Source organism: Molossus molossus, unplaced genomic scaffold, assembly GCF_014108415.1.
Source record: "Molossus molossus isolate mMolMol1 unplaced genomic scaffold, mMolMol1.p scaffold_m16_p_19, whole genome shotgun sequence".
Classification (NCBI taxonomy): domain Eukaryota; kingdom Metazoa; phylum Chordata; class Mammalia; order Chiroptera; family Molossidae; genus Molossus; species Molossus molossus.
Genome location: NW_023425354.1, coordinates 44,238,785 through 44,253,074, shown reverse-complemented (window position 1 = coordinate 44,253,074; position 14,290 = coordinate 44,238,785). Strand labels below are relative to the sequence as shown.

The following is a 14,290-nucleotide window of genomic DNA, read 5'->3' as shown; positions in this document are numbered from 1 at the left end:
TGCCCTTAGCGGGAACCGAACCCGGGTCTCTCTGGACCGCAGGCTGACGCTTTAACCACTGAGCAAAACCAGCCAGGGCCCGGGGCTCTTAATTGTTTTTGTTTGAGCAGTTCTGGAGGCTTTCTCTTAGTGACCAGATTCTTCAGTAGTGAAGATGTGTTTGACCTCAGACTGTCACCTTTGCCCCTAGATCAGTGTAGGTCAGTAAGGGCAAGAGGCCCACATAGTTGGCAGGAGAGAAGACATGACATTCCCATCCCTTCCTGGGGTTGCTGTGTTTAATCCTGTGATGCGTCCCTTCTTGTCATTGGTAAGGGTTCCTCATGGTTCTTGTGAGCAGGGTGCAGCACCTTTAGCTCAGGTAGAGTGTCTTTTGGGGAGAGTCAAATAATATGGAGGCTGGGGCCAGAGCCCTGGGAACTCACTTTGTCTCACATACAAACAGCAAAAGATGAAGCAAGCCCCTTCACTTCTCTGTACCTCAGTTTTCCCATCTGTCACATGAAGGGCTCCACTGAGATGAGCTCCAGTTTTCTTTTAGTGTTAATGTGAATTTTAGGCCCTTTGCTGTCCTTTCCCAAGGAGCGTCAGGACTGTAAGCTGGACAGGAAGGAGGTGGGGGCAAGCAAGAGGTCTAAGCCCTTGGACCCTTGGTTCCATGACTCATGTGCAACCCCCCCACCCCAGCCTCTGTTACGAAAGATCAGGAGGATCCTCTCCCTTGCTCCCTCCCCACTAAGCACTTCCCCAACACACACACACACACACACACACACACACACACCATTCAACATTTTATTTGGGAGATTTTTTAGGAGGTAGCCCACTGTATTTGTCAGCTTGAGCTGCCATCGCAAAATACTATAGACTGGGTGGCTTCAACAACAAATTTATTTTGTCACAATCTGGAGGCTAGAAGTCCAAGATCAGGATATGAGTATGGTTGGGTTCTGGTGAGGCCTGTCTTCCTGGCTTGCAGAGAGTCACCTTCTCGTTGTGTCCTCGCAGGACCTTCCTGTGTTGCATGCACTTGGAGGGAGGAAGCTCTCTTCCTCTTCTTTCTTTTTTTAAATTTAATTTATGAGAGAGACAGAGGGAGGGAGGGAGAGGGGGAGAGAGGGAGAGAGTCTTTGTTAGGATCTCTCTCTTCCTCTTCTATGCCTGTTGGATCAGGGCCCACCTTTATGACCTTAAATACCTCCTAAAGGCCCTATCCCCAAATATAGTCAAGTTGGAGGTTATGGCTCCAACATATTAATATGGGGGTCAGGGAACACAATTCAGTCCATGGCACCTAGTAATGCAAGGATTCCAGTATGTTTGTGGAATGAGGTCCCTGCTCTTTATTTTTATTTTATTTTATTTTTTTATTTTATTTTATTTTTCAGATAGAGTGGAAGGGAGGGAGAGAGAGAAACATCAATGTGAAAGAGACGCATCAATTGGTTGCCTCCTACATGACCCCAACCAGGGCCAGGGGATGGAACCTGCAACCTAGGTACATGCCCCTGACTGGGATCAAACCGGAGACCCCTCAGTCCTCAGACCAATGCTATAACCACTGAACCAACCCAGCCAGGGCAGAAGTCCCTGCTTTTTAATAGCTCAGGAACTGGGAGGGATTCAGACCCATAGGTCTGAAGGCACAGGTTTGGAGTGGTTTGGAGTCCTGGTTCTGGAGAAGATAGACATGTTTGAGTCCCATCTCTGCCCCTTACTGGCCATATGGCCTTGGGCAAAATCACCTAACCACCTTCGCCAAGCAGGCCCCTCATTTGTGAAACTGGGATGACCCAGCAGGGTGGCTTGAGAATGCCAGAGGGCTTGCAGGGAAGGCCCTTGGCACCGAGTCTGGGGCTCCCTTTTGAGTGCGCATCAGCGGGGGTGCTTGCTGCTGCTCTTCAGTCTTCCCTGCTCCCCTTGGCCGGCTCTGTCCTCCGCTGCGGTCCTGTCTCCAGTCTCAGTGACACCCTCCCTCTTACAAACTCCCTCTTAGGACTTAGAAGGCAAGTGGGACACCCCACCCACTGGTGAGCACAGACACTGTGCTTCTGACTCAACTCTCAAGACAGAGAAGCTGGTCCTTTTCCATCATGCTGAACACGGCCCTTCCATCCCGTAATGTAAAACTTTTATTTCTGAAGTTACAGAACAGTTTCAAGGGTAGAATAAAGAACATTTTGCCACATTTTATCATTTGTTCTTTCCTCTCTAAATATTTTAGTGAACCTTTCCTGAGGACAAACATTCTCTCATAATGACCATAGTATAGTTATCAAATTCAGGTAATGTATGATTTAGTACTGTTTTAACTTTATCTCATTGGTACAGTAGTATCTGTAGTTCATGTTTTAGTTTTGCCAACTGTCCCAATAATGTGGTCCCCCCAACCCCCTGTTTTTAATGAAAATCAATTCCAGCCAGAGTTGGTGCCCTTTGTGTAACTCACCAGGATAATGCCATTCACCTCTCAGCTTTCTGGCCGTAACCAGAGACTTGCCTTCTGGTTACCATTCCCAGGAATGATATTATATTTTGCTGAACCAATAATGTTTTTTAGAGCTCTTTGGGAAGGGGGGGTGTCTAGGATTCAATCCAGTGTCGGGCACTACATTTATTCTCCTTTAGTCTGGAACAATTCCTTAGCTTTTCTTTGTCTTTTATGATATTAATGTTTTTGAAGAGTTCCGTTCATCTATGTTGTGGAATGTTCCTTGAGCTGGCCTCTTAACATTTGTTTAAAATAAAATGAGTTCAGAAATCATTTTCACATTCCTTCTGAATACGTATGTACTTGCTGCACACCGAGCTTTGTGCACAGCCCTTAGGGTCTTAGGTTTGGGTTTGTGGGGACAGCAGTTACTATCAGATGGACTTGAAGAGCCCCTGTGTGTGCTCAGGATTAGAGGTCTGCCATGCTGGCATCAGCGAGCTTGGATGCATGCACCTCATAGGGGCGCAGGGTGGGTCCTCATTCTAGACATCACCAAAGATGCAGAAAATAGCCTGGTCTCCTGAGGTGTCCTGAAGTTCACACTCCAAATGTGAAGTCCTGCTTCTCAGAAATCTCAAGCAAGCTACAGTCCTGGGTTCCAGCCTGTCCCTGCTGCTGGTCTGCTCTGTGGCTTGGGGCTGCTCTTGCCCCTCTGGGACGTTGGTGGGGAGAGGAGCCCCTGTGGCTCTGAACAGGTGTGGGGAGGGGAGAATCACTGAGCCCTGGTGAGGGGGACAACAGGCCAGGCCTCCTGTCTATGACAAGGGTTAGCCAACTTGGGATGGTCTCCATCGTGATCTGGGAGGCAAATCATCAGACCGTCAGACCTGGAACTTCGTTTTTCAGCTGTTGAACTTCTCTGTTAGATGGCTTCAAATATGAAATTGGTGAATTGTAATCTATCTAACAGCCATGTAACATCAGGGTCTGTCATACTAGTAGGTACTTGGTAAAACTAAAGCAGACAATGCAAAAATGTTTGAAGTGTCATCAATCTTGATAAGACTTTGGCCAAGCAAGCTTTTAATGTGAGAAACAAAATAAAATTGATTTCCTTCTAATCATTAAGTCAACACTATTGTCTGCTATGTTTCAGCACTTCCACTCACACTTGAAGCACTCTCCCTCGAGACGGAGCCATTCCTGTGAGAGAGCATCTCTGCCTTTCTCAATGTAAACCAATTAAAATTAAATAAAATTCTGTTCCTCGCGGCCCTGGTGGCATGGCAGGGCTCGGGTGCCACCTGTGGCTGGCGGTTGCCGTGTCGGCCTGTGCAGATGCAGATGCAGATGCAGACTGCGCAGCACAGAGCCCTGGAACGGCGCTGCTCTGCACGGCAGCAGCCTGGGACGCAGGGCGTGGGAGAAAACACCTTCTGCGAGACTTGGTCACACGGGGGAAATTTGATGAATTGTGAAGTTAGCATTTAACTGTGGTTGCAGACTGCTGGCAGCGTGTCTGCTGGGGTACTGGTTGGCTCAGAGTGGGCTGAAAGGTTAGGGAATTTAATTCTGCTGCCGTTCTGGCAGTTCAGAGCTCTGTTAAACTAGTTCTGGCGTCATGGTGCTCTGGCCAGTTTTTTGTTGTTTTTTTAATTATGTCTTTATTGATTTTTAGAGAGAGAGGAAGGGAGAGAGATACATTTATTGGCTGCTTCTTGCATGCCCCCTACTCGGGATCGAGCCCGCAACCTGGGCATGTACCTTACCTGGGAATTGAACCAGTGATTTCTTGGCGCGTGCATGGGACGATGCCCAGTCCACTAAGCCACACCAGCCAGGCCTTAGCCAGGTTTTAGAGAATGCAGCCGCAGCTGAATTGAGGAAGTACTTTCAGTCAATGCATTGGATCTTTCCACACACCTGGCCCTCCGTAGCCTCAGGGCTTCAAGTTCAGGGTGGGGTACAGGAGCCCAGTTTCTAGCTATGGGTCAGAGGGGGACTCATGATCACTGCTGAGGCAACTGTCACCGAGGACCCTGGGCTGGGTGCTGGGCTGAGTTGTCTGGTGGTGTGTTCTGGGGCGGGGGCTGGGACTTACGTGGATGATCAACAACAACCAGCTTAATACTGCTCCTGGCCAAGGACATCCAGAGTTTCGTCCAGGCCACACCTCAGCTTACCCTTCCACGAAAGTGGGTGATGGACAGGGCTGGCAGCAGGTGTCTCTAAGCTCCCAGGACTCCGCCACAGCTGCCGAGGAAGCCACGAAGACCAGCTGTGTACCAGTGGGAGCGCTTGTGTGTACTTGAAAGCGCCTGTCTGCCTGTGGGTCCTTGCCTGTGTCTGCCTCTGTCCCCGCCTCCTGGCCGCCTGAGCTGAGGAGGGGAAGCTGAGCTGGCTGAGACTCACTTCGCTGCCTCTGCTTCAGCTAGGATGTGGCTCTTCCATGTTCTGCTCTGCGCTACCAGTAAGTCAGCCTCACCCCCTGCCGGAGGTGCTGCTGTGCCCTCGCACAGCCTAATCTGTCTGTCTGGTGTCTGTCTAGTGGGCTCAGTCAGAGCCAGAGGTCAGAAGGTGTGGGAATGTCCCCAGGGAGATGCTCTTCCTCAGAGGCTCTGTTCACAGCACTGACAGCCTGTGGCTTCAGACTGCGGAGCTCCGGCACCCCGTTCTCTCCCCAGCCAGGCCCTCTCCCCGTGACACCCCCACTGAACAGGTCCTCAGGGCTCTGCTGAGAGGTCAGAAGGTGTGGGAATATCCCCAGGGAGATGCTCTTCCTCAGAGGCTCTGTTCACAGCACTGACAGCCTGTGGCTTCAGACTGCGGAGCTCCGGCACCCCGTTCCCTCCCCAGCCAGGCCCTCTCCCCGTGACACTCCCACTGAACAGGTCCTCAGGGCTCTGCTGAGCTTGTTTTCAGTGGAGGCTGGCGGTGCCTCCTCCCCCCAGCAGAGCACCCTTCTGCAGACCAGGAGTTAGCTGATGAAGGCGAGGGCCCTGTGAGAACGTGAGCGTTGACAAGGGACAGGTGTGGGTCTGTGTGGCAGAGGGTGATGCAGAAGGCTCTGGGGGAGTGAGTCTGCTTCCTGTCCTGATGTTGGAGCCAATGTAAGGATTTGTGTGTATGGTAGGGGGAGAGGGACATTTCCTCTTCCCACTATCTGGAAGGTCCATTCTGGCCTTTAAACCTCCCGTGGAAGCCGCTTGGGGCAAGCAAGCCCAGCCCTGAGCCCGTACCTGCCCGCATGGCCGCAGGGATGGATGGAGCACAGTCAGCCGGCCCCTAGAGACTGCTCAGATCAAGTGAGGCCAGGGCCGTCCTGCCTGGTGATCTGGCGGGCTTCCTGGGGTCTCCTGCTCTGCTCAGAAGCTTGACGGAAGAGTGAGATGGACATCGGGCACAGTAGTTGCAGGGCTCCTGGGGGAGTGAGTTCTCCTGAGGGGTGGGCCATGGCCGCAAGTGAGCACCAGGGTCTGAGCGCTGAGTCCATGCTGGGAGGGACTCGGGATTAGCATCCCCCACAGTGCCAGGTCTCCAAGAGGCAGGCCAGGCCTGTGCAGGGCACCAGCGGAGCATGTATCTGGGGACACATTCTAATTGGTGATATTACAGAAACATCAAAATAGTCAGTGAAATGCCAGAACTTTGTTGAGCTTTCTTGTCCTTCTTTTACAGTGTAGACTTACCTTTCTTTTCAGATACATAAGGTCTGTGGAGAGGGTCTCACTCTTTTCATAGCTTATGGCTTTGATCCCCCAACACCAAGAATGTCTGGAGAAGATGTTTAAATTCTGGTTCGGAGCCTCCCAATGAGGTGACCGGGGCCCAGAGGAGCAGGGACTGTCGAGGGTTACAGACACGCAGTAGAAATGAGAGTCCAGCCCAGGCCACTGAGCCTCCCAGCTCTAGAACTCCCGGGGCCTGGGCAGCAACCCTGGCATCACTCATGGCTCCGCTTGTTTGCCTCCCGGGACCTCTGGAATGACCAGCCCTTTTTCAGACATACCAAGCCAGATGACGTTTATCAAACCCCTTCTGAGGCCTAGGCGCTCCCCCAGCTGATGGACAGCAGAGAGCAAGATAGCCTCTGGCCGGGTTGGCTCAGCGGTTAGAGCGTTGGCCCACGGACCAGAGAGTCTTGGGTTCGGTTCCCGCTACGGGCACGTACCTCAGTTGCAGTTCATCCCCAGCCCCTGTTTGGGTTGTGTGGGTGGCAGCCAGTTGATGCGTCTCTCTCACGTGGATGTTTCTCTCCCTCCCTCTCTCTCTCCCACTCTATCTGAAGATAAATGCAAACATGTCCTCAGGTGAGGATAAAAAAAAAAAGGGCAAGATAGAGTGGGCTTGCAATGAGATTACACAATTGAGCTAAGTATGGGAAGGATGTGGGATTAGGGCCCCAACAGCTCCAGTTTGGGTGGGAGAAATGACATTGTGACAGTTTTGCTCTAAGCCATAAGGTCCTGATACAGGGATGGACTAATCCTGGAGAGCTTCCTGGAGGAGGTGGAAATAGCCCTGAGTGTTGAGGATTGGGGAAAGTCTGAGAAAGTGACCAGCAGGTTCTGGGGAGGGTGAGAGGAACTCCCTCTCTGGGACCCCAGGCCCAGGTGCCTGGCTGGGCCTCTCTAGGCTACTGGCCTGACCTTGACCTTCCACTCTTCCCAGGCCACCCACTGTGGGGATGTCCACTTCTCATTTCTGGGAGCAAATGCGATAACATTAATTGTCTGAGGGAGGCTTTGAGTCAGGCGCAGATAGATACGCAGACATACTGAAACTGCAGCTTCCTCATCTCTCTGCTACCCAGGTCAGTCCACCCCTGACCCATTCTGTGACCACAGCTGCTCACTTCTCCTCCCAAGGTCTGAGGTTGAGTCTACATCCCTCGTGTGAAGAAGGGAGCTCGCTGTCAGCCTACAGAGCCTTCCAGCGGCGAAGGAGCCGAGTGCAGGGCCTGCTCGGGTGGCTCCACCTTCAGGCTGAGGCCCGTGGTCCTGCTGGACCCTGCTCGGGCACTGTCGGACCCATCTCTGCCTGGGGCACCACCCCAGGTCTGTGTACACATTTGTGGTAGAAAACCCTGGTCACTGGGGTCGGGGCTGTGTGTCCGAGGTGGCCCTGAGGGTGGGGGAGGGCTTTCTGTGGAGGAGAACCAGTATGGACAAAGACGTGGTGTGGGGAGTCTGTTTAGGGAAATGCAGGGTGAGGTCCACTGACATTGCCTGACCCCCACAACCAGGACACAGTGGGCCCTGTCCCCGGCCTATGTGGAAAGCAAGGCCACAGACATGCACACTAACCCCTCTAGCCCCACAGGGAAGGTCCCTGGAGGATGCCTTCAGGTCTCACACATGGAGAAGGGGAAAGGACATTTTTGGCAGAGGTAAAATGTCAGAGAAGTGCCGTGTTTGTGGGCAAGCCAGGTCGGGGTGCAGGCCATGTGGGAACTCCGAGTCCCTCACCTTCTCCGGGAGGTTGTCTCGTAGGCTGTGTATGGGGGCATGTGGGCGGCCAGGCTGAGGGGACAGTGTGGGTGGGGTACTTCCTGTTGCGTGGAGGCCAAGAGGCCAGCCAGCGAGGACAGGGCTGTCGTGGTCCCGTCCAGGGGTGCTGGGCAGGTGAGTGTGCAGAAGAGGACTCGAGAAATAGGAGGAACATCTGAAAACCCACAAGCGCTTAGCACAGAGCTGGCACGGCGAGTGCTCCGGACCTGGCACCGCCGCTGGGCGGCCCGACGGTGAGGGAGGGCTGGTGCTGAGATGCTGAGGCTCCGTGGGAAAGACCAAGGTGGGTGGGCCCAGGGGTGACTGCTCCCCACGATGGCTCTGCAGACGCCTCTTAGCATAGCCCCCGCAAGGCTCAGCCGGGTGTTCTGGGTCTAGTCCCAGGTCCACAGCGGGCTCCTGGTGTAAGTGTGGGTGAACCATGCCCCTGGGCTCAGTTTGCTAAAACAGAAGTGTGTGGGGGGGGACTGTGTATCTAAATGCCCAGTGTGGCATGGGAGGTGGGGACGAGGGACCAGCAGTGGTGGCTGACAGGATGGAGGGAGGGTCTTGGTCTGACTCAGCGCCCTGTGGCTGGAAACAGCCTGGGGGAGGTGGCCCTGGGGACAGTGTGGTGACAGACACTAGCTCAGCAGGTGCTCCTGTCTGACAGCCTAGGCGGGGCGTGCGACGGCGGGCAAGGCTGGCAGACAGGCCTCCCTGTGGTTATGACACTAAAGTCAGCACCCACACATGGAGCCCCCTGTGATCTGCACAGCCCCACCTCCCAGATGGGGAAACCGAGGTGGGGTGACGAGCCCGACGTCCTTCGGTGACTCCGTGGCAGAGTCAGGATTTGAACTCAAGACTGCCTTCCTCTGGGAGCGATGCTATTTTTTCTGAGTCCCAGTGGGAAGTGGGAAGGGAAGGGACTATCAGATGTAGGGGCAGCTGGAGCAAAGGTTAATGTCGGGTTTGGGGGAAGTCTGCTCCAGCAAGATGACTCACCCCTGGCGGACCCAGGCATGGAGGGCTTGGTGGCTGGGAAAGCTCAGCACACACACCCCACCCCCACCCCCACACGCACACACAGGTTCTCACTGACCTACTAACTAGCCCTCTAAACCCCAGCTCAGCCCAGGCTCAGTGAGCTACTAGCACAACTGGGAGCCTTACGGCCTCTGGGGGCTCTGTGACCCTGCTGTCTGAGTACCAGTCCCTCAAGCGTTTGATGAGGCTTTGGAATTCGGCAGACCTGGGCCCCAGGCACAAATTCACCCGTGGACCTCGAGCAAATCCCTGGACCTCTCCAAGGCCAGCACCCAGCACGGTGCCTGGGAGGCAGCAGGTTCTGAGATCACTGTGATCGTCTCCACTCCCCTTTCCCACCCCTCAGGGATCTTGCACCGAGGCCTCTCAGTCAAACACATTGGAAATATGGCTGGCATGGGGTGAGGAGGGGATGGGCATCGGCCCACCTTGACATTTCCAGGACACCTCCTTTGGGCCTGGCCCTATGCTGAGCCGGGCTCTGCAGTGGTGGGGGTGGGGGTTGTCATGGATGACTCAGAGCAGATCACAGTTTGGGGGACACACACTTAATCACAAATCACTCTGACCCAGACAGGATTTAGTCAGAGCCAGACAGAGACACCACAGGGTGGCCAGGGTCTCAGGCACCAGTGAGTTACTCTGGCTGGGAATCTGGATCAGCTCCTGGGGCAGGGGGTGCCTGAGCAGGGCCCCCGGAAGGATGCGGCAGAGTGGAAAATGCTGAGGAAGGCTGGCTGGGCATGGCACCGCTTATGCAAAGGCCCAGAGGCGGGACGTATGCAGATGGTGCTCAGGGAGGGGTGTGGAGGAGCTGAGCATAGCTGGAGAGCAGACCTGGCAGACGGGGCCTTGGGCTGGGCAGGGAGGCACCATGGGTGCCCGTTGAGAACACTAGACTTATCTCAGGGGTTTTAAGTCACGTCTAAGTTACAGAGATAGTAAAAAGTTCTCCTGTGGGGGTGCTGATGTCCACTCTTACCCAGCCTGCTGACCAGGAAACACAGGACTCAGCAGGAAATGGGCCAAAGAGCCCAAGTCCAAATTCCCTGCGGACGTCCTTTATCTAAACTCTGTGTTCACAGAGGACAGTGCTCCCCCTTCCCCACTTGGGGTCTTCATCTGGAGTCCCAGAGGGCACATGGGTAGGCCACAGGGGGTCTTTGAGCCCCCTTCACCCACCCAGCACCTAACCTGTGTAGACCCCATATCAGGCCCTGCCATGACACACAGTCTTTGCCCTTGGAGGCTTCCTCGTGGTGGGGGGCAGTCAGGCAGTAAGTAAACGAGATGAGCATGGTAATTCCAGATTGTGAGAAAAGGCTTGTGGGATACCGAGTGGCCAGGCACGGGTCTGGAGGTCGGGAAGGCTTTCGGGAGGAAGCACATGGTGGGGCTGAGGAGGAGCCAGGAGACAGCCTCAAAGGAGTGCTCAGGAGGCTAAGATCCGTGCAAATGTGTACCTGAGAGGGCTGGGGCGGGTAGGAGGCCCCCAAACGGGGAGGAGCTCCTGGCTGCTTCCATTGTCCACCTTCCACTGTGGGGCACTGGCTGGAGGACTTGAATGACAGCCCAGGGCGGGGTGTGCAGGTTTATTCCATGTTATTTTGTTACCCCACCCTGTCCCAATTCATTCATTGTTCTTGCTAAGAGAACCCTCAGGGAAAACCTTTTCTGGTTGTCTGTTATTTTCTGCTTCACCAGAATAGGTTTTGGATTTCTCCCCCAGTTTTGTAGGTGCCTTGAATGATATAACCGAGCATTTTCATCCTTATGTTGACTTCAAGAAAGTTCATTTATTAACCCATTTCTTTGACAGATAGCTTGGTGAAATGCCTGTTGTGTGCCTGTGCTGTGCTCAGGGACCAAAGTGGGCCCATCACCCAGCCCAGCGGGTGTAGCTCTGCATTGAGCGTCATCCCAGGCACCCAGAGGTCCGCAGGTTTGATTCTCCGTCAGGTCACTTGCCTGGTTTCAGGCTCCATCCCCGTGCAGGAGACAGCAGATCGATGTTTCTCTCTCATCAATGTTTCTATCTCTCCTCTCCCTTCCTCTCTCTGAAATCAATAAAAATATATTTAAAAAATAAGTAAAATGAAGTGGGCCCATCGTAGAAAGTGTTGGCTCTGGTCGGTACACAGGTTGGCTCCTGGGCTCCTCCTGGGTTTGATCGGATCCCTCCCTCCCTTCACTGCTCTTTTTCTAACGATTATTTGTCTTCTGCCTTCTTTGTTTTTTCATCCTACCTGCCCCATTATTTTAAAGCAGGTTTTATCTTAGTGCATTGTATCTTGTGAGTCAACACAGATCATTCTGGGTAAGGCGGAGGGATGACGGGAAGAATGAAGTACAGGTGCCCACTTTGTGCCGGCTCAGGGAGAGGCGCTGGGGATGGAGAGAAGAGATCTGCCCTCCGAGTCTCTCACACTCTGCCTCCTCCTCGAGCTACTGGAAGGTGGTGGTGGTTTCCTTTTGATATGTTTTTATTGATTTTTAGAGAAAAAGGAAGGGAGAGAGAGAAACATTGGTTGGCTGCCTCCTGCACGCCCCTCGCCAGGGATCAAGCCCATAACCTGGGCGTGTGCCCTGACTGGGGATTGAACCTCAACCACTGAGCCACACTAGCCAAGCTGGAAGGTTGGTTTTTGATAACAAAGTTTTAAGCATGTTCCAAAATAAAGAAAACAACAACAATGAGCCCAATATACCCGGCACGCAGATGACCCTTCACACTTGCTGCATGTATTGCAATGCTTCTTTTGTTGCTTTTGCCAAAGCATTTTAAAGACTTGCTGTTCAAAATTTGGTCTGGGGACCAGCAGCGTGGTGTCACTTAGAGATTGTCAGACTAGGATCTCAGCCCCACTCCCTGACCCGCTGAAGCAGAAGCTGCATTTTAACAGGATACTTGGGTGATCTGTTTGCACATTCATGCTTCAGAAGCATTCTTTTAAAATAAATCTGTCATTTCACCCCTAAATGCTTCAGCACACATTTCTGATATACGTGGATCTTTTCTTACATAGCTGCAAAGTTTTCGTCACCAGTCATTCCTTGATAATCATTTTCTACTCCGTCCATAGTCAGACCCTCCTGTCTTTGCTTTTTTTGATCCTCACCTGAGGACATTTTTTTCGTTTTCAGATAGAGTGGGAGAGAGAGAGAGGAAGAGCAAGAGAGAGAAACATCGACGTGAAAGGGAGTTGCCACCCGCACGACCCAACCAGGCCCGAGGACAAACTGCAACCGAGGTACATGCCCTTGGCGGGACCGAACCGTGTCTCTGGACCGCAGGCCGACGCTCTAACCGCTGAGCCAAACCGACCAGGGCAGACCTTCCTGTCTTTGATAGTTTGTTCAAGATCCAAAGGGACGCCTGAGGTGTCTTTTTCAAGCCCTTGCTCTGCAGAGCTGGGCACTTGCACACCATTTTGTTCAGGATTTGCATGTTTGCTTCTCCTTGGTGTGATTGGTTCTTCCAGCTCCTAAACTTCCCCAAACCTGGAAGTTAGTGCTAATGACTTCATTAAACTCAGGGTTAACATTTTTGGCAAAGTACTCTAAACAGTTCTGAGGGTTTCGCCACACTTCCTGCTTCTTTTTGTTTCCTTTGCTGAAGTATTGTGCGCACTTGCTACTCAAAGTGTGGTCTAATGACCAGCAGCTTAGATGTCGCTTGGGAACTTGTTAGAAATGTAGAGTCTTGGGCCCCTGAGTCCTTCCCAAGGTGTCACAGCAGGACACACATATGCCTAGGGACCCATCTGGGGACACTAAGGTTGACTAGGGGGCCTAGGGGTGTCAGCCTAATTGTAAAGTTCTCTGCCAAATTCATTGAGCAACTGCATCCGTTGATGACCATGGCCCGAGTTAATTTATTATATAATGGCTTGCAAAATTGTTTTATGATTTTATTATTCCTCTCACATTCATTAGTAATAATTCTTCTGTAAAGAATTGTTGCTCTATGCATGTTCATATAAGTTTTTTATAATTTTTTTTATTGATTTGGGGGGGAGAGAGAGAAACATCAATTTGTTTCACTCACTTATCTATTCATTGGTTGATTCTTGTATGTGCCCTGGCTGGGGATCAAACCCACAACCTTGGTGAATGGGGATGATGTTCTAATGGACTGAGCTACCCGGCCAGAGCCTCATAAAAAAATTTTAATTGGCTTGTTAACACACCCCTCCCCTATTGATTTTCTGGGATTCTAACTGGGTTTGTAGATCATAATTGACAACAGTATTGAGTCTTCCAATAGAAGAACATGATCTATTTCTCCATTTGTTTAGATCTCTGTAATCTCTCTCAATCTTTTATAGTTTTCGTGTTGAGGTTTTATTTATCTTCAGTTAGATGTCTGTCTAGGCATTGGACTTTTTAATATCTTGTTAATGGCACCTTTTAAAAATTTTCATTTTTTATTTGATCATTGTTCGTATGAGAAGTACCTAGTTCTTTGTATATTGTACCCAGTGGCCTTGCTAAAGGTACTTAAGTCCCAGTGTTGGTCTGTGGGTCTGTTGGCTTTTTCAGTCCACCTAATCATGTCATGTGCAAATAACAGTTTCATTTTTTCCTTTCAAATCTTTATGCTTTGTATTTTTTTTTCTTTTCTTACTGCTCTGAGACCTCCAGTAAAATGTTGAATAAAGTGGTGAGAGTGGGCACTCCCGTCTCATTCCTGATTTTAGAAGGCTTTCCATGACTCATCGTGACCCACGATGTTTGCTGAAGGCTTTCGTGGATGTTCTTGATCAGATAAAAGAAATATCTTCTCTTTCTAGCTTGCTACAATTTTTCAAGTCACAAATCAGTAACGGATTGTATCAAATGTCCTTTTCTGCACCTATCATAACCATCATATGATTTTTTTTTCTGTTAATGTGATGAATATATTATTTTCAAATGTCAAACCACCCTTTCACTCCTGAAATAAACTCCATTTGGCTATGATATTTTATGCTTTTTATATATCCCTGGATTTGGTTAAAATATTGCTTAGGATTTTTGCATGTATGTTCAGGAGAGAGATTATCAATTTCCTTTCATGTGTTGCTCTTGTTGGAGTTTATATCAGTGTTATGCGAGCCCCGTAAAATTACTGGAAAACTGTTCTCTGGAATAGTTTTTGTAAGGTTGGTGTTTCTTCTTCAAATGTTTGGAAGAGTTTACTGGGCCTGGAGTTCCTCCTAAGGATTTCATAATGGATCCCTATTCTTTTATATGGGATTATTCAGATTACACTTCTTTTGTCGATTTTGGTAAATTTTTATTTTAAGGAATTTGTCCATTTCACTAAAATTGTCAA

The 14,290-nt window shown here is 51.1% G+C and overlaps 2 protein-coding genes across 2 annotated transcripts in view; both read left to right on the top strand.

Moving 5' to 3' along the window:
• NCBP3 (nuclear cap binding subunit 3) overlaps positions 1 to 3,488 on the top strand; it is a 43,903-nt gene extending 40,415 nt beyond the window's left edge. Inside the window, exons 14-15 of the transcript XR_004960320.1 lie at positions 1,997 to 2,123; positions 2,225 to 3,488. The gene's annotated coding sequence lies outside the window, so the exon portion shown is untranslated. The remainder of the gene's footprint in view (positions 1 to 1,996; positions 2,124 to 2,224) is intronic.
• A 1,377-nt stretch (positions 3,489 to 4,865) lies between these two features.
• The window catches only part of ITGAE (integrin subunit alpha E), a 63,591-nt gene continuing 54,166 nt past the window's right edge, over positions 4,866 to 14,290 (top strand). Inside the window, exon 1 of the mRNA XM_036269485.1 lies at positions 4,866 to 4,904. Coding sequence (XP_036125378.1) covers positions 4,871 to 4,904 — 34 coding nt within the window. The 5' untranslated portion in view covers positions 4,866 to 4,870. The remainder of the gene's footprint in view (positions 4,905 to 14,290) is intronic.